General features: G+C 43.7%; 1 protein-coding gene across 2 annotated transcripts in view; it reads left to right on the forward strand.

Moving 5' to 3' along the window:
- The first annotated feature begins 10,468 nt into the window (after nt 1–10,468).
- JAZF1 (JAZF zinc finger 1) overlaps nt 10,469–18,313 on the forward strand; it is a 272,182-nt gene continuing 264,337 nt past the window's right edge. Inside the window, exon 1 of one of the 2 annotated variants that reach the window (XM_045008262.1) lies at nt 10,469–10,727. In XM_045008262.1, coding sequence (XP_044864197.1) covers nt 10,613–10,727 — 115 coding nt within the window. In that variant the 5' untranslated portion in view covers nt 10,469–10,612. Of the gene's footprint in view, nt 10,728–11,790; nt 11,882–18,313 lie in introns of those variants that run through there. The other variant, XM_045008263.1, reaches the window with a different exon arrangement.

An 18,313-nucleotide genomic window follows, 5' to 3' on the forward strand; every position in this document is an offset into this window, starting at 1 on the left:
TTCACTAGAAAGGCTGGGAGCTGCCAAGTATATCTGTACCCTAGACCTCAGGAAGGCGTACTGGCAGATCCCTGACCTCAGAGGCCTAGTCTACACTACGTGTTTAAACCGGTTTAAGGAGCGTAAAACCGATTTAACGCCACACCCGTCCACACTAAGAGCCCCTTTATATCGATATAAAGGGCTCTTTAAACCGGTTTCTGTACTCCTCCCTAACGAGAGGAGTAGCGCTAGTATCGGTATTACCATATCGGATTAGGGTTAGTGTGGCCGCAGATCGACGGTATTGGCCTCCGGGTGGTATCCCACAGTGCACCACTGACCGCTCTGGACAGCAATCTGAACTCGGATGCAGTGGCCAGGTAGACAGGAAAAGCCCCACGAACTTTTGAATATTTCCTGTTTGCCCAGCGTGGAGCTCCGATCAGCACGTGTGGCGAGGCAGTTAAAAATCAAAATAAAGAAAGAGCTCCAGCATGGACCATGCGGATGTGATTGCTGTAAGGGCAGGCAAATCTGTTCTATCAGCGCTCCGTTACAGAAGACGAAATTCAAAATCATTTTTAAAAAATCTCCAGACAGACGCCATAGCAGGGACTCAGCTCACTGCTGCGTGACAAGCGTAACGGAAAGCCAAAGAATCAAATGGACGCTCATGGCCTGGAGGACTCAAGCTATCCCACAGTTCTTGCAGTCTCCGAAAAGTATTTGCATTCTTGGCTGAGCTCCAAATGCTTCTAGGGTCAAACACAGTGTCCGCGGTGGGTCAGGGCATAGCTCGGCAATTTATGCACCCCCCCCACACACCCCCAGAAGTGAAAGGGAAAACAATCCTCTCTTGACTCTTTTACATATCACCCTATCTTTACTGAATGCTGCAGATAGACACGATGCTGCAGCACTCAACACCAACATCCTTGCTCCCCCCCTGCCATGGGTGGCTGATGGTGCAATAAGACTGATATCCATTGTCATCATCAGCCTGTTGGCACATGGGGCAGTGCAAAAGGACTGGTAACCATGCCGACTAGCATCAGTTAGGTCGATCAAGGGTGCCTGCCCCTAATTTTTCCTGGTAGATGGTGCAATATGGCTGGTAACCGTCTTCATCATAGCAACAGGGGGCTGAGCTCCATCAGCCCCCACCCTTCATGTGTAAAGAAAAGATTCAGTTGCCCCTGGACTAGCAGTGGGATGCTGGGCTCCTCTCCTCCACACTGCTTAATGTCCTGTTTGGACTATCATAGCAGCTGGAGGCTGCCTTCCACTCATTTCTCACTAACAAGTCACTGTGTCATCACACAAGTGGGGGGACAATGCTATGGTAGCCCAGGAAGGCTGGGGGAAGAACAGAATGAACAGGTAGGGTTGTTGCAGGAGCACCCCCTGTGAATAGCATACAGCTCATAATTTCTGCAGGATCTGACACAGAGCAGCTGTGCTCTCTGGTTATGATATACAGTGGTTCTCTAGTACACTTGCCCATATTCTAGGCAGGACTGATTCTATTTTTAGATACCAAAAAGGAGGGATTGACTCAGGGAGTCATTCCCAATTTTGGCTTTTGCGCCCCTGGCTGATCTCAGCCAGGGGCACTTATGACAGCAGCAAATGGTGCAGTGCAAAAGGACTGGTAGCCACGATCATCTTATTACCAATTTATGGTATGGTAGATGGTGCAATATGGCTGGTAACCATCTCTGCTGTCATGCAAAAGCAAAAGCATGCTGCTGTGTAGCGCTGCTGAATCGCCTCTGTGAGCGGCATCTAGTACACATATGGTGACAGTCACAAAAGGCAAAACAGGCTTCATGATTGCCATGCTATGGCATCTGCCAGGGCAATCCAGGGAAAAAAGGCACGAAATGCTTGTCTGCCATTGCTTTCCCAGCGGAAGGAGTGACTGACGACATTTACCCAGAACCACCCGCGACAATGATTTTTGCCCCATCAGGCACTGGGATCTCAACCCGGAAATTCCAAGGGGCGGGGGAGGCTGCGGGAACTATGGGATAGCTACGGAATAGCTACCCACAGTGCAATGCTCCAGAAATCGACACTAGCCTCGGACCGTGGACGCACACCACCGATTTAATGTGTTTAGTGTGGCCGCGCACACTCGATTTTATACAATCTGTTTTGCTAAACCGGTTTATGTAAATTCGGAATAATCCCGTAGTGTAGACGTACCCTGAGTCTCAGAAAAAAACAGCTTTCTCCACTCCATTTCTTCTGTACCAATTGCGAGCTATGCCATTTTGCCTCTGTGGGGCAGCAGCCACTTTCCAATGGCACATAGATCATGTGCTGTAACTACATGGTCAATATGCTGCAGTATATACCGATGACATTGTGATTTACAGCTGTAAATGGAACAGCACATATGACATGTTACCTCCATCCTACAGATTCTGAGGGGTACAGGATTCACTGTGAACCCAAGTAGGATGGCAAACTGGAAGTTACTTATCTTAGTTATACCATAAGAAGGAGCAAGTTATGACCACTGGCAAACTACAGGCCTTAGCAACTTGGCCAATCCTGACAAAAATAAAAGAGGTCTGACACTTTTTAGGCCTAGCAACCTATTATGGGCATTTTGGACCAGACTTTGCCATGATTGCAGCACCCCTCCTTGTGAAGGATACCTGTCCTAAGAAAATCATTTCATCTGGAGTCTGCGACAGAGCATTTTGGAATCTAAAAGAGCCTCTGTGTCAGGAACTGGTACGTTTTCACCCAAATTTTTCCAAAAGGTTCACGCTATAAACATATGCCTCTGCTGAAGGACGTAGAACAATCCTTTCCCAGGAGGCTGAGGAAGAGGAACATCCAATTCCCTATATAAGTAGAAAACTGTTCCCCCAGGAGGAAGCCTATTCAGACACAGAAAAATAACCATTAGCTGTGAAATGGGCTGTGGATGTCTTAAGGTGCTATTTGTTGGCAAACCCCTTCTCATTAGTAACTGAACACACACCTCTTCACTGGTTGAACATCATGAAGGATGTCGACCCAAGAATTTTATGCAGTGGTATCTCTCCTTACAGCTATATAGTTTTCAGGTACTCCACCGAGCTGGGACAGTCCACCAAAATGCTGATTCTCTCCCCCTCCTTCCGCCCTCCCCCCTTCCCTCCCCCAAAGGAGAGCAGAAGACACAATCCTGGATCCTATTTTGAGGTGGAGGGTATGTGATGGGGCATACAAACCCCACACGGGAGAAGAAAGGGTTAAAAAGCATCTCTGGGCCCAGGTAGCCTCACCTGTAAAGCCTACACAAGCTGGAGGTGGAGCTTAAACAGGGAAATAGAACAGCTCAGAGGCAGGCAGTGGAAGGAAGCCGACCTGAGCTCTGGGCAAGGAGCACCCCAGGAGCTCTTGCTGCCTGAGGCTTGGAGATATTGACCTGACCAAGCCTGCAAAGCGGGGACTGGTGAAGGTCAGAAGCTTTAATTTTGTATTCAATGCTTTACTTTATGCTGGGGGGACACTGGTAGGAAGTGATCCAGGAAGGTCGCTGCATAACACTCCACAGTACAGATCTTAGCTGTCCACCACTGGGCCCTGGATTGGCACCCAATGAAGAGGTTGGGCCCCTAAAGTGTGGACAATGACAGAAGTCTATACTTCAACAGGGAACTTAGTTGGGGAAGATCCTGAAGGCATTAAGGGTGCAGACCCGAAGATCCTGACCCAAGCGGGGAGCCTGGAAGCCCTTGATGACTTCTGAAGACTTGCACATTATTTAACTCTTTAAGTCTCCCCTGAAAGGCAGGCACAAATGTGTGATCTGGCTGGAGGGCTGAGTTGCAAAAAGAACAGACTGCTACATGCTGGGGCTATACCATAGGCACTGAGTTTCTAATCTACTGGGGGGTGCTCCCGTCCCCACTCCACTCCTTCCCCCAGTGACCCACCCCTGCCCTTCTTCCCACCCCTGCTCTGCCCTGCCCCTTCCCGCCCAGTTCTGCCCTCTCCAGGATAGGAAGAGAACCTGCCACATCCTGCCCTGACCACTAGGAAACACTGCTGGTGAGTGCTTCACAGTAATCAATTGTGTAAAGCATCTTCTCTCTATTCCACCTCTCTGTTAAACCATTTGGAACTTCTTTATGGCTAATGGCTATTAGCCAGATGGGCAGGGATGGTGTCCCTAGCCTCTGTTTGCCAAAAGCTGGGAATGGGCAACAGAGGATGGATCACGATTACCTGTTCTGTTCATTCCATCTGCAGCACCTGGTACTGGCCACTGTCTGAAGACAGGATACTGGGCTAGATGGACCTTTGGTCTGACCCCGTATTGCTGTTGTTATGTTCTTATGTTATGTTTATACAAGGACACTAGATAAAATTAATTACATTGTTTCATTAGTAATTTGTCATTTTCAACACTTTTCTATAAAATGTTTAACTCATTGCAGTTCAGTTTTAAGACCAACACTAACGCACAGTGGCACTTGATTACTGTGTGTATTAAGGTTTTGCCTCAGTTCCCATCAGGATTGGGAGCCCATTGTGCTGGGGACTGCAAACATATAGGAAGATATGGTGTCAGCCCGAAAGAGCTTAAAATTGAGAAACTCAAAACAACTGGTATCGTCAGTACCTGAATATTACTCTCTAGGACAGGACCAAACTTTGTTGACAACGTGCAACTCAGAACTATTGTGGGAGGACTGCTGGAGTGTTATTCCAGAAAAAGATTGAGACATATTCGCTGGCGGTGTGAGAGGTTGCACCACTTCTGCATACTCCACCTTTTCTGCGGATAGAGAATGTAAATTCCCATTCCTCACCTTCCAGCACTCCTCAAAAGTATTAATCACATCTATTTTTTTAAGATAAAGCCTTCATGATTTAAATGATTGAAATGTATCATTTTAGTGGGTATAGAAAGTATGGCCACATTCGTCAGTGATAAACACAGTTCAGAATAGTAATACAGATAATGTTACCAACAAATAATAAGACATTCTTTTTAAAATCAGAGGACAGTGGAGAGAAAAATTTGGTGGCTTGGGAGGGTGAAAAGTATTTTGCAAGTGTAGAGCCCTAATAAGGGAGGCACTTTTATCTACTGGTTATAGCATAAATTAGGTATAGGCAGAGCTGGGTTGTATTTCGAACTCTGCATCACTTTCAGGCCTGATTTTGTTTACATACTTTCCCCACAGATAACTCCCACTGAAATGAGTCCTTACTACCTTCTGTTTTAGTTTTCCAAGCTGGAAAATGGAGATAGGCAAGTATCATTCTCTGTGTAGAATGCTTTGAAAAGCCTGAATGAGAAGTGTAGTAAATTCAAAATATTATTAATAATAAAGATATAGCACTTCAAAATGTGCTGGTGGGTAGAGGAAACTAATTTTATAAGAAGCACCAAGATAACTCAACCACAGTCTTTCAGACAGTTTGGGGTGGGGGTAGGGCGAGAAAGGGGCATACATATAGTGTGGGGAAATTGACTCTGAAAGTTCTAAACATTTTATTAAGATGATGTTTAAAAAAAGTGAACAGTACAGAGTTTAAGCATAGAAGTTTCTGGTTATCAGGGAATAATGTACAGATTATCAACAGGTGCGAAGTTCGGTTTAAGATCGAGTGGCATAAAGTTCTTTCTACAAGAGCTGTTTATCACAAGGGTAGCATGATGCGTTTCTCTTATGCACCAGAAAGAAAGGTAACTGGATGCCAAAACTGGAGAAGGGGGCGGGGGGAGTAAGCTGAGGGACATTTGTGGCAGACAAACATGAACAGGGAAACACAAGGAGTAGTTTTGGCATATAGGGCCTGATCCTGCACCACTGAAGTCTACGGGAGCAGGCCCTTAGTTAATTTGGGAACAAAAAACTGATTCTCTGAAAAGAAAAGTAGTAAGAAGATGGGTCTGAAAAAGTGTCTAGAATAGATCATAGGAGTCTGTTACTAATCATGGGCCTGACCCGATGAACTGCCTCAACTTGCAGTGAAATCATCAGAAGTTAAGCCTGCTTAACACCCGCTAAATCAGGCCCTAAAATACTAGGGAGGAGTGACTTAGGCTTTGTCTACGCTACCCTTTTAGTGACACAGCTGTGCGGCTACAGCCGTGCCACTAAAAGGCGCGCAGTGTAGCTGCTGTTTGTCAGCGGGAGAGAGCTTCCACTCCCAACAAGCAGCAGCTTTGTCGGCAGGAGCGTTCTCTCGCTGACAAAGCGCTGTTCACATCGGTACTTTTCATCGGTAAAACTTTTGTTGTTTGGGGTGCGTGTGTTTTTTTTAACACCCCTGAACAACAAAAGTTTTACCAACAAAGTTCCAGTGTAGACAAAGCCTTAGTCAAAGGCATTACCTGGATCATTGTGGGATACTGAGTGGCTCCTAAAAAGTGCGCTCAGCACTTCCAGCTCCTGTTGACTTCTGTGGGAACTGTGTTCTCACCAGCTCATGGAGTCCCAGAAATCCAGAGAATTTAGTAAGCACCTACATCTTTATTTTTATTTATTTTTCAGTGATAGTAGACGAGTTGTAGAAAGCAGCTATAGGAAAGCGTTGACAGAGTAGTGATATTTACTGGTTTGTTTCACTGTGGGCTTGATCCTGCATCCATTGAACATATGGGGCAGCTCCCATTGACTTTAATGATGCAGGATCAGCCCCTTACGTAATTCATGTACACAATGCTCATTCTATTGAGTATTGGTCTCCTGCTTCTCTGTACAATTTTATTATATTACTGTAGCACTCACAATGTGCTAGACACTGTCCATACAAAGATCCAGTCCCCAGCCTGTAAAGGTTAATATTTAAGGCTGCGAGGCTGCAAACTGAGCTGTGGACCCCTGCACCCACACAGAGCTCTACTGATTTTAATAGAGCTCTGCATAGGGCTAGGATCTGATTGTACAGATTAGAGACCTATTACTAAGAGAAATGCTTAAAGTATTTTTCTCCTGCACCTGTCTGTTGTTCTAAGTCCCAAGCCTACAAAAATTTGCCATGAGTAATCCTATAAAATTTTGTAGCAAAATTAAGCATCTGCATCAATGTTTGCAGGATTGGGGTCTTAATTAGGATCAGCTGTCTCCCAAACTGCCCTTTGTCTTGGCCAATTATTAGTTGACTAATTTTCTTGTAAGGATAATGGAAGATGCGGGCCTTGAGGACAGATTTAAAGAAAGAGAGTAGTGACCTGTGAAATGAATATGCTTGACACAAACAGACCAAATGATAGGTTTTAGATATCAGGAACCTGTGTGTTACTCAAGAGAATTCTAACTTTAATATGGAATGCCTTATAGTGTTGAAGTGAAGGCAGGCTTTCCTTAAATCTGTATCTTTGGAAAATAAATTTTGTGCATTTTTAATGTACAATTAAGTAAAGTAAATATATACCCTAGGAACAATTTTTTTGATTGGAAGTTATGCAATATATTGGGAAAATCAGTGTTAATTTATATGAAAATTGGGAAACTGATCTGTTAACAAAGATGCAGGTTATTTTGTCACCATGAGGTTTAAGAGTAGCAGCCATATTAGTCTGTATCCGCAAAAAGAACAAGAGTACTTGTGGCACTTAGAGACTAACAAATTTATTTGAGCATAATGATGGTGTCATTTAAATAAATATGCTGGTGTCATTTGAATAACAAATAGGATCATCATAGGACCTAATCACATTAGCCACGCCATCAGGGACTCATTCACCTGCACATCTACCAATGTGATATATGCCATCATGTGCCAGCAATGCCCCTCTGCCATGTACATTGGCCAAACCAGACAGTCTCTACGCAAAAGAATAAATGGACACAAACCTGACATCAGGAATCATAACATTTGAAAACCAGTAGAAGAACACTTCAACCTCTCTGGTCACTCAGTAACAGACTTAAAGGTGGCAATTTTGCAACAGAAAAGCTTCAAAAACAGACTCCAACGAGAAACTGCTGAGCTTGAATTAATATGCAAACCAGATACCATTAACTTGGGTTTGAATAGAGACTGGGAATGGCTGGGTCATTACACATACTGAATCTATTTCCCCACGTTAAGTATCCTCACACCTTCTTGTCAATTGTCTAAAATGGGCCATCTTGATTACCACTACAAAAGTTTTTTTTTCTCCTGCTGGTAATAGCTCATCTTAATTAATTAGCCTTTTACAGTTGGTATGGCTACTTCCGCTTTTTCATGTTCTCTGTATGTATCTTCTTACTATATGTTCCATTCTATGCATCAGATGAAGTGGGCTGTGGCCCACGAAAGCTTATGCTCAAATAAATTTGTTAGTCTCTAAGGTGCCACAAGTACTCTTGTTCTTTTCAAGAGGTTTTAGGGTCTCAAGTGCATAGGTAGTCAGAGATGGCGCCAAGATTTCTGCTGCTCTAAGCAAACAGGCATACCCTCCATGCCTGCAGTCACTAACCATTTTGCTGCCTTGAAAGCTTTGCTACTCTTTAGGCAATGACCCCTTCAGCAATGATGGGAGCAGCTGAGAGGGCAATATAGTTAATAAATCAGAATCTGATTCTGCAGACCCTTATGCACGTGCTTAACGTTAGGCATAGAGTTAAGCACATGCATAAGTATCTGCATGATTAGGATCTTAAGCCAGTATTTTTATTTTTTTGCAGCACTGGTTTTGCTTGAACTATTAGCATAATTTTAGCATAATATGCAATATAGCAAAGATGGGATAATTATAAAAAAAACTTTAAAGAACCCACCTGACAGGAAAGCTCTTGCTCTTTTTTTCCTTTTAATTTTAAATAAAGCTGTCTATGAATTTTAGCCTCAGGAGAACTTCATTCAAATCAATTAATCAGTCAGCCTCTCCAGTGACTAGCTTTCTGGAGACAAAAAAGTCAAAATAGGTTTTGAGAGTGAGTTTTGTAGTTTTATGTTAATTTCCTTCTCCAGTTCTATCAGTTTTACACCACAGCACAATCCTGATTTCTTGCTCTCCTACTCAACTCCTATCAACACAAGAGTTCAACATGCAAAGATTAGCAGAATCATGTCCTTATGCTGCAAAGATCTATCCTACAGAGAGACAGAGCCAAATTCTGTGCCAATTAAACCTTCTGCTACTTCATATTCCAATCCTCTAAACAGTTATGCATGTGCTTAAAGTTATTAATTTGAATAGCCTCATTGATTTCAATGGGTTACTTACAGTAGTATAGTCAAGCACCTGTGTCTGTAGGATCAGGGCCTAAAGGCTTGATTCTGCAAGGAGCTGAGAACTCTCAACTCCAATGAGATGGGGTTGAGGGTGCTCACTACCTTGTAGGTGCTGACATTCAGTAAAGTCAATGGGGACTGTATGAGCTTTAGGTGAATGCACTGCTTAGACCGGTGGCTCTCAACCTTTTCAGACTACTGTACCCCTTTCAGGAGTCTGATTTGTCTTGCGTAGCCCCAAGTTTCACCTCACTTAAAAACTACTTGCTTACAAAATCAGACATAAAAATACAAAAGTGTCACAGCACACTATTACTGAAAAATTGTTTACTTGCTCACTTTTACCATATAATTATAAAATAAATCAACTGGAATATAAATATTGTACTTACATTTCAGTGTTTAGTATATAGAGCACTATAAACAAATAATTGTATGAAAGTTTAATTTGTATTGACTTCACTAGTGCTTTTTATGTAGCCTGTTGTAAAACTAGGCAAATATCTAGATGAGTTGATGTACCTCCTGGAAGACCACTGCGTACCCCAGGAGTATGTGTACCCCTGGGTGAAAACTACTGTTTTATACCACTTGGTGAACTCCTGTACCGTGGGTCCCCCTCTGTGAACCAGATAATGCTACTGTTAGTAAAAATAAGGTGCCATAGCCTATTCCACACATAGTCCCACTGATTTAAATGCGGCTAATTATGGTGTAAGATACCATTCCAGGGGTTGTCAAATTGGGGGGTCATGACCCCTCAGGGAGTCGCAAGGTTATTACATTGGGGGTCACGAGCTGTCGGCCCCCACCCCAAGCCCCGGTTTGCCTCCAGCATTTATAAATGGTGTTAAATATATAAAACAGTGTTTTTAATGTATAAGGGGGGCCCCACTCACAAATTGGTTTTATGGGGTAAACAAAAACTAGCTCTTTTTTAATTCCCCACCTTCAATGTGTTACTGGAAAAAGTTAAATAAAGTTACAAACAAATGTAACATTTCCCCCCCTTCAAACTTCACACTGGCAGTCACACCTCTCTGTTGTGTAACACAGCCTTTGAGCACTGAAGTATCTATGTGAACTGCTGTTAAGTCTCCCCCTGAGAAGGTGATGAGTGTGGCCTGGGTCCCTTGGTCCTGCTGCTGCTGCTGCTGGAGGAGGAGGCGGTGGCTGCTGGGGTAGCACAGCTGTTACAGTGCAGCACTGGTCCCTCCTCCCAGCTGCGGCTGCCTCATCTCCCCCCACCCAGCCCGTCCCTCCCCTCCGCCGCTCCCGACGCTGCTGCTGCCGCCGCGGCCACCTCCTCCTCCCCGCCCCCACCCTCTCTCGCTCTCTCTCTCCATCTCTCTCTGTCCCGTTCCCCCTTTCCCCCGCCTCTCTCCGCCCTGCCGCCGGCGGCCCTGGCAGAGCAGGCACCGCAGGGGGATCTCAATGTAACACCATGACAGGCATCGCCGCCGCCTCCTTCTTCTCCAATACCTGCAGGTTCGGGGGCTGCGGGCTCCACTTCCCAAGCCTGGCTGAGCTCATCGAGCACATTGAGGACAACCACATCGGTGAGTGGCCGGGAGGGGGACCCCCCCCGCAGCGCTGGGGAGCGGGGTGCATGTGCAAGGGGCGTGGGGCTGCATGCCGGGCACGGGCACGGGCAGGGCGGGGGGAGAAGGTGCCGGGGTGGCTGCATACTGGGCAGGGGCGTGTTCGGGGCGCGGGGCGGCGTGAGGTGCAGGAGGCGGCATGGCAAGGCGTGGGGCGGAGTGCTGGGGGAGGCTGCGCGGGGGGCTGGGGCGGCTGCACAAGTGGGCACGGCGGGGGTGGGGGCGGCAAGCTGGGCGCCGCTGCAGCGGGGAGTGAGTTTGCCTTGGCAGGAGGCAGCGCGGAGAGAGCCGGAGGAGGCGCGGGGAGCGGGGGGAGGAGGACGGGCACGGCACGGCACGCCGCGCCGCCTGCTGCTTCCGCCCCGGCTCTGGCTGTCAGGGCTCCGGGGAGGGAGGGAGCCGCGGCGGCGGCAGCCATTCCGCTTCCTTCTCCTCGCCGCCGCTGCTGCGTCCTGTCAGCGCTGTTGCTAGGTGTGGTGGGGAGGATCGGGCGCTGCCTGCCCGCTGCAGCCTGGCTGCCCTGAAGGCGCCTCTCCGGGGAGGAAGGGTGTCGGGGAGGCCGGCGGCTGGGGTGGGCGTGGAACAGGGCCCCGCCGGCGGGCGGGGGTGGAGGTTAGGCGGCGGCGGCTGCTGCAGGGGCGAGGTCTGCGTGCGGCTGGTGCCGCGTCTGGGGTCAGGAGACGCCGTGCGGCTCCGGCAGCGGGGAAGGAGGAACCCCTCGGTGCAGCGCCGGCGGGCGGGGATTCCGCGGCGCTCTGCTGCTGCTGCCATTTGCTGGTGAGCCGCGGCCAGGCCTCTGAGCGGGGTCCCGCCGGCGGGGCATGGGGCTGGGCGCTGCGCCTGTCTGATCATCACCTGTAGGATAGCTCGCTCCCCCTCCCCACACCGTGTTGATCAGACAAGCGCTTTCAACAAGTCCCCTGCCTGGGATGCCGCGGTCCCGAATAATTCTTCGGGAAAATCCGCCCTGTGCTCGCTCCGTGGGGAGTGGGGGCAGGGATTATGCCCAGTGCATTATGCAGCAGGAGGTGGGGTGATGACTCGTCAGTCTCTTGCCTCCGGGAGGGTGCCCCTGGGTTTGTATCCGCACAGCAGTTCGCAGTTACGTGCAGGTATGAATGTGTGAGGAATGACCCCGGCTTCTCTATGCAAATCCAAAAGTTAACACTATGACAAAGTTTTTTTTTTTAAATCTTTCAGTTAATATATGAGCAAAAGATAAAACATGAGGCCTACCTTCTGTACATGGATTTTTCTTAGAATAAGCTTTGTTTTTTAAAAAAATAGTTTAGCAAATCTTTTTTTTAAATTGCTGTCTAGAAGGTAATACAATTGATGCATTACAAGAAAAAAAAAGGTGGGTGAGGTACTATGTTTTATTGGACCAACTTCTGTTGGTGAGAAATACAAGCTTTCGTGCTTCTGCAGAACTGGAAAGTTTGTCTTCCTCACCAGCAGTTATTGGTGGAATGAAAGATCCATCCTCATCCATCTTGTCTTGCTAATATTTTGCGACTGACACAGCTACAAGTACACTGTGTTATCAGACCTTATTTTTGTTGTCCCATTTAATGGGTTTTACAGTGACTTTTAGGCAACCCCTTCTGTGTAACTGCTTTGCTTTGTTTTATTAACAACGTAAATTAAGCTGTCAGAAATATAATTTTCTTCAAAGTAGAAACTTGACAGGTTAGAGACTCCTGATTTGTTTTAATCTGAAAGAGGATTATAGTCTAAAGAAGGTGTAAATAATTAGATTTGCTGTGATTCAGTAAAAATGTAAGTAAGCAGCATGTTGCTATATAATGATGAAACACACATGCTGTTCCATTTTATGACTTCTTTAATAAGCAGACCCAAACATTTGAAAAAATATAATTGAAATTTTGATGAAGTAATAAACTTTAAAATTTGACACTCAATTTTAAGTTAAGTCTAACTTCATTAATACAGTGTTATAGGTGAGATTTAAATTGCAAAACAGAAAGTTCCAATGTATGGTTTCCATAACCATACATATTTACATGTATGTGATAAAATCATATACAGGAGCCATTCTCTAACTTTCAGATTTAGCACACCATATCTACATGTATGTGATAAAATCATATACAGGAGCCATTCTCTAACTTTCAGATTTAGCACACCATATCTCAAACTGAAAAATACATAGTATACTCTTGTTATAATCTTAATCCGTGTTGTTATAATGGATTCTCATTTTGATACTATTCTATAAACCAATGATTCTCAACCTTTCCCCATACTGTGAGCCATGTTAAAACAGGAAAACATTTTGGGATGTCACTCCCAACTAGACATAAATAAAGGGAAGGTGGTCATGATAATCCCTTCCCATTGAATTTGCACCCCCATGTTGGGAAGTCATGCTATAAACCAAGCCACGTATCGCCTCATTGCGGCCTGTGAACCGTAATTGGAGAACCACTGACATACAGTTGTACAAAATATTTCATATGCATGAGGGGGAAGGGCAGGCTGAGTTACATTAGGAAACTATACACTTAATTTCCTAATATTTGTGCATTTAAAATTAATGTTACATTAATATATATTTGTGTGTAATGCTTTTATTTTCTCTAAAAGAAAGTTGCAATGGATCACAGATTAAATACCCACATATACATTCATATGAGAATGAGATATGACACTGCTTTGAGTACATTTATTTGAAGGTTCTTCCATATGAGATTGCACGTTCAAATAACAATTACACAAATTTGTGGAAAATAGCTTATAGTGCTTGTGATTTTCAAACATCTCTAACATTTATTCTGTATCAGTTTTCTACAAATATGTCAAAAGATTTTTTCCCTGATGGAAGCCGGTATTCACTGCATGGGCTCAGAAGTCTGTCCATCCTGAGTTTGGTGCAGAATTGGATCTGAAGTGGATTTCCAGTTTGATGTTTTAAAAATACATCCTATTTGAGTTGTCAGTAAAATCAACTGGAAAAATTCTTACCTGGTGAAGAATCCTGAGTTAAATTCAACCTCAGTGTAAGTCACTGCAACTTCATTGAAGTCAGGGCTTAGTTTGACTTTGTTATGCCCTCAAGATATATGGATGGAACTCCTAATAAAGTCATTGGGAGTTACATGTGTTAAATTGAACACAGGTCTCAGTTCTTTCATACTAAGACCCTACAAGCTCTTCCAAATGAGCAAGACCCCATTACTCTCATGAAGCAGCTTGAAAAAATCCTGACATAAAACTTCCTGAACTTTCCAAAACTCTTCAATTTTGTCTTGAGAAATTTCAGCTGGAAGGGAATTTTTTTGAAAGGTTATAAGCATCTGAAAATGCGGGCTTATGACATTGTCTTCACAATGTGTGTGTTGTGAGCATAATACTATAATGTTCTCTGTTGAGAATGCTTTTGTCATATACATATACAATCAGGAAGGGATTAATTTTGGACATATAGAGTACATGGTAATATTTCTTTTAAGAATAAATGATGATTTTGAAGACATCTTTTGTACTTTGTATAAGAATAAAAACAATAGGATTAGATTTGATTGTGTTGTTAATTTAAAAAAATAAAATAAAATGTCCTGGGTCACAGGTATGCAAACAGTTAGGTTTATTGTTAATTTAGACTTGGTCCTGCAGTCTGCTTTATGTGAATGGATCCTCACAACATGGAATCCCATTGGTCTGCCCTTATGAATCAGATTGCAACACGGGGGTTTTAAACATAATACACAGTTCTGATAGTGTATATTTTCATAGAGAGTTACAATGAATCTTGTGTATTATCAAAATAATTGATTTGAATTTAGTCATTTTGCACTGTATGTGGAAGGGTGGAAGCTACAAAGTATTTTAATTCCTCAGTACTAATTAAGGGTCTTTTTTTGCCACCCTTATTCATAAGTAAGGTACAACTTACTGTGATTAAGGATAGCAAAACCTGGCCTTTATATTTTGGCAGCAAAATTCCCTGTTAACATTTCTCGCCTTCAAGTGCCAGTGGATGACGTTTTTGAGAAATTCTGTAGTTGCTTTACTTACTTAGAAATACAAAATTCATGAATGCAAGTGTGACAGAACTTGATGTCTATCAAGAGATTATTTTTTTGGAGCCTTAATGTTAATTTTATGTATTAATTAGTACCTATAGCAAGCAGCTGCCATAAAAGATAGATGAAATAACTGGTGCAGATGAGCTGGGAGCATTGGCATCTCTTTCTGTGCTTGGCAGGTAAAGAATAATTAAACTCATATTTGGTGCTACAGACCTATCCTAACACATACCAACACTACAGTCTGGTTTTTATGACTGTACGGTGCAGCCTTCTGGGTTGGTTAGGCTTACTCAGGAATGATTATCTTAGGCCTATCAAAGGGACCCCATGTACTCCCTGTTGTAATGGGATCAAATTCTGCAGGAACAACCCCTCCATTCCATAACAATGTTAACTTATTCTGTTGCCATAACAGATAACCCTCATTCCCATCTCTGCCTCCACACACACGTACCTACAGTTCCTAAATGAAAATACTCATTAATGTAAAATTCATCAGTGATTATTTTTTGTGGTAATTATTTTCTAGGATTTTCTTTATACCCTTGAGATGGCCTGACTCTACCCAGTTGTCTTTGGCTTCCATGATGTCCAGACTCAGAGCCTCCTTCCCCATGTGTGTTCCAGGAAGCACGGAGGATGGAAAGTGTGGGGAAGGGAGGGTTGTAGCCTGCTTTGTGGGATCATCTCCCTACCTCCTGGGGTTTGGCTGCTATGCAGGCAGCCTAGCTCCCCAATCTACATGTTTGGCTTTCCTACTCCCTGGCTAGAAGCTGAACGTCAGCTGTGGCTCCCTGATCCATGGAATGGCACAGAGGGCATGGACTCTGATCCAATTAATTCTCCTTTTGGAGCGTGTCGGGAGTCAAGGGCAGCTACAGGTGGGTCCCAGGAAGACAGACAATAAAATGTTCGGTGCTTGGCTTCAGCAGAATGGCAGATTCCACAGGAGACATGACTGATGTTGTGGTCTTATTGGATTGTATTAGCTTTGTGGAAGGTAGGAATATGTGGTAAGGGAACAGATACAGTTCTATATACAGCCTTTCATTTTGCAGGGCAGTCCTGAAATTCATTACGATTTTCTGATTCAGATTTAAATTTCATCTTCTGGTTTTCTCACAGCAGTTGCTGAAGCTCACTGGGTAGGTCACATTACTGGCATTCTGTGATTTGATTCTTCATCCTTCTACTTCTTACTAGCATTTTTCACTAGTTGAACTCCAGCCAGAAGAGCAGGGCACACTAGCTCCCTAAAGGTTTAACAGTGCAAGTATCATGCTCTTTTGGTCTTGGGGTGCTCAAACAGAGATTCAGTTAGAATTCTTACTCAGATTATTTATTGCATCAGTTTTCTTACCTTCATGGATTCCATTGGCCCGAGGTTTAATATTTTTCCAGTGTGCAGATCAGGTTGGTGCTGATATCACACTATGTGCTAAATTGATTACGTCTGTGCATGTATGGTTCATCTGCACTGTTTTGCCTCCCTTGATACCTAGCAGGTCTGAGGGTACCAGATGTGGATCAAATGGAATCAGGGTGGATCAGAGTTACATAACAGTTTAATTAATATAAATGGTCTGAAGAGACAAGGAAAAGTGTGTGTGGGGGGGGAGAGAGTAGTGAAAAATCAAGGCTGAGTACATTCTTATCCTTTATGAGGGTTGCATGATATAGTACTTAACTGAGATTCTGAAGCATCAAAAGGGAATCTTTCAGCCTTTACTTGTATTAAGGCCACACAAAATAGACAGCTTATAGTAACTGAATAATTCAGTATAACTTGCTCTAGAAAATACAATACCGTGTTGCTGCGTGTCCTCCTGGATAGTACAGTATTCATACAGTAACTTTCACTGTCAAGACTTAAAGCTGGAACTTTTTTTTTTAATGGAAATTTTTACTTTGTTCCCAAACATTAGGATTGATGATTGAACAGGGGAAGCTGTTACACTAAGTAGTGGAATTATCAGGAAAAAAAGAAGCCTGCAAAGGAGAAATTGAGTGACATAATGAAGGCAGAAAAATTTGGGCACAATATTTTCAAAGTGATAGAAGAAAGCACAAATCAATTTGGATATTTTAATACACCTCTACCCTGGTGTAATGCCACCCGATATAACACAAATTCAGATATAACATGGTAAAGCAGCGCTCGAGAGGAGGGCGGGGCTCAAATCAAGTTCGATATAAAGCGGTTTCATTTTTAACATAATATTTTTTGGCTCCCGAGGACAGCTTTATATCGAGGTAGAGGTGTTTGTAGCTCACCAGAGGAAAAGAAAGTATGTTAGTTCTGAAGTTCAACTATGCTAATAATTTTTGGATCCTAATGCCTCCAATAATTTCAAGCCTTCATGGAACATTAAGGCAAAGGGGTCTATAATCAAGGACCAGAGAGCTGAGGTGAAGAAAAAAAAAAAAAGAGGTAGGTGTGTGAGAAAAGAGAATTCCCATGACCTGTGTGCATAAAGCTTGCTTAAAACTAGTACTTACAATAGTTAACTTGGGCTGTATGCTCACTTTGGTAATAACAGGTGCTAGAAACAATAAATGTAGAGAAAGAGAATAACTTAAGATACTGCATGGGAGAAGCTGTGGAGTACTAAGTCAAATGCAGATTTGAAGTGGGGACCACAATGTATGAAAGACGCAACCTTTTCTGAGCCCCTGCAGTCTGGCACAAAGGCCACCTACCCTTGCCATTTGCTAATGGCCCCAGCATGCTTAGGTTTCCACAAACACATATTGGTAATGCTGAATTTTGCTGATAGTAAAGTATTGCTGCTCAGAACAGCATTAACTTAATACTGAATATGTGTAATGTAACACTTTTTTCCCCCGCTAGGGTAATGTACAGATTAGCATCTGGTGTTTTCATGACCCGTTTCTCATTTTTGGAGATTCCTCACACTTATTGTACATCAGCTGTGTGAAATCATTTTTATATTGAAAGTTGGTATGGCAGCATCGTATATAGGATGTTTTGTGTAGTGTATAGAAATTAAAAGCAGGTTTTGTAGTTAGTTGCTACTCTTTCTTCCATGCAGCTTGCATGAACATATGGGCCTTTGTGTGCAATAAAACAACAATGAAACATACATACCTGTTGTAAAAATAGTAATAATTGTAGTTAGTCTCTTGATACAAAAGAACTAGGGAAACAACATCTAATACTTTTAATCATCAAATAATTCTTAATAATGATGCTGGACAAAGCCCAAAGATACATTTGTATTAAGTTTGCACCATGTCCAGTATTTCCACTGCTGTAATCTTTGTCATTCTTATGTCAATAATCAAAATCTTTGCATCTGGTGGTGTGTGAGATACAATTATCTCTGAAGGACCCAATCTTTAGCCTTTGAAGAGTGTGGGGAGGGGAGGCCCAGGTACTTCAGCAAAGCTTTGTCTATGTTTTAAATAGTAATACTGACTTGTGATTCTGATCAGCAGGGGTGTAGCAGGTTTACAACAGAGCTTCTGCAG

The sequence above is a fragment of the Mauremys mutica genome, chromosome 2 (genome assembly GCF_020497125.1).
Source record: "Mauremys mutica isolate MM-2020 ecotype Southern chromosome 2, ASM2049712v1, whole genome shotgun sequence".
NCBI lineage: Eukaryota > Metazoa > Chordata > Testudines > Geoemydidae > Mauremys > Mauremys mutica.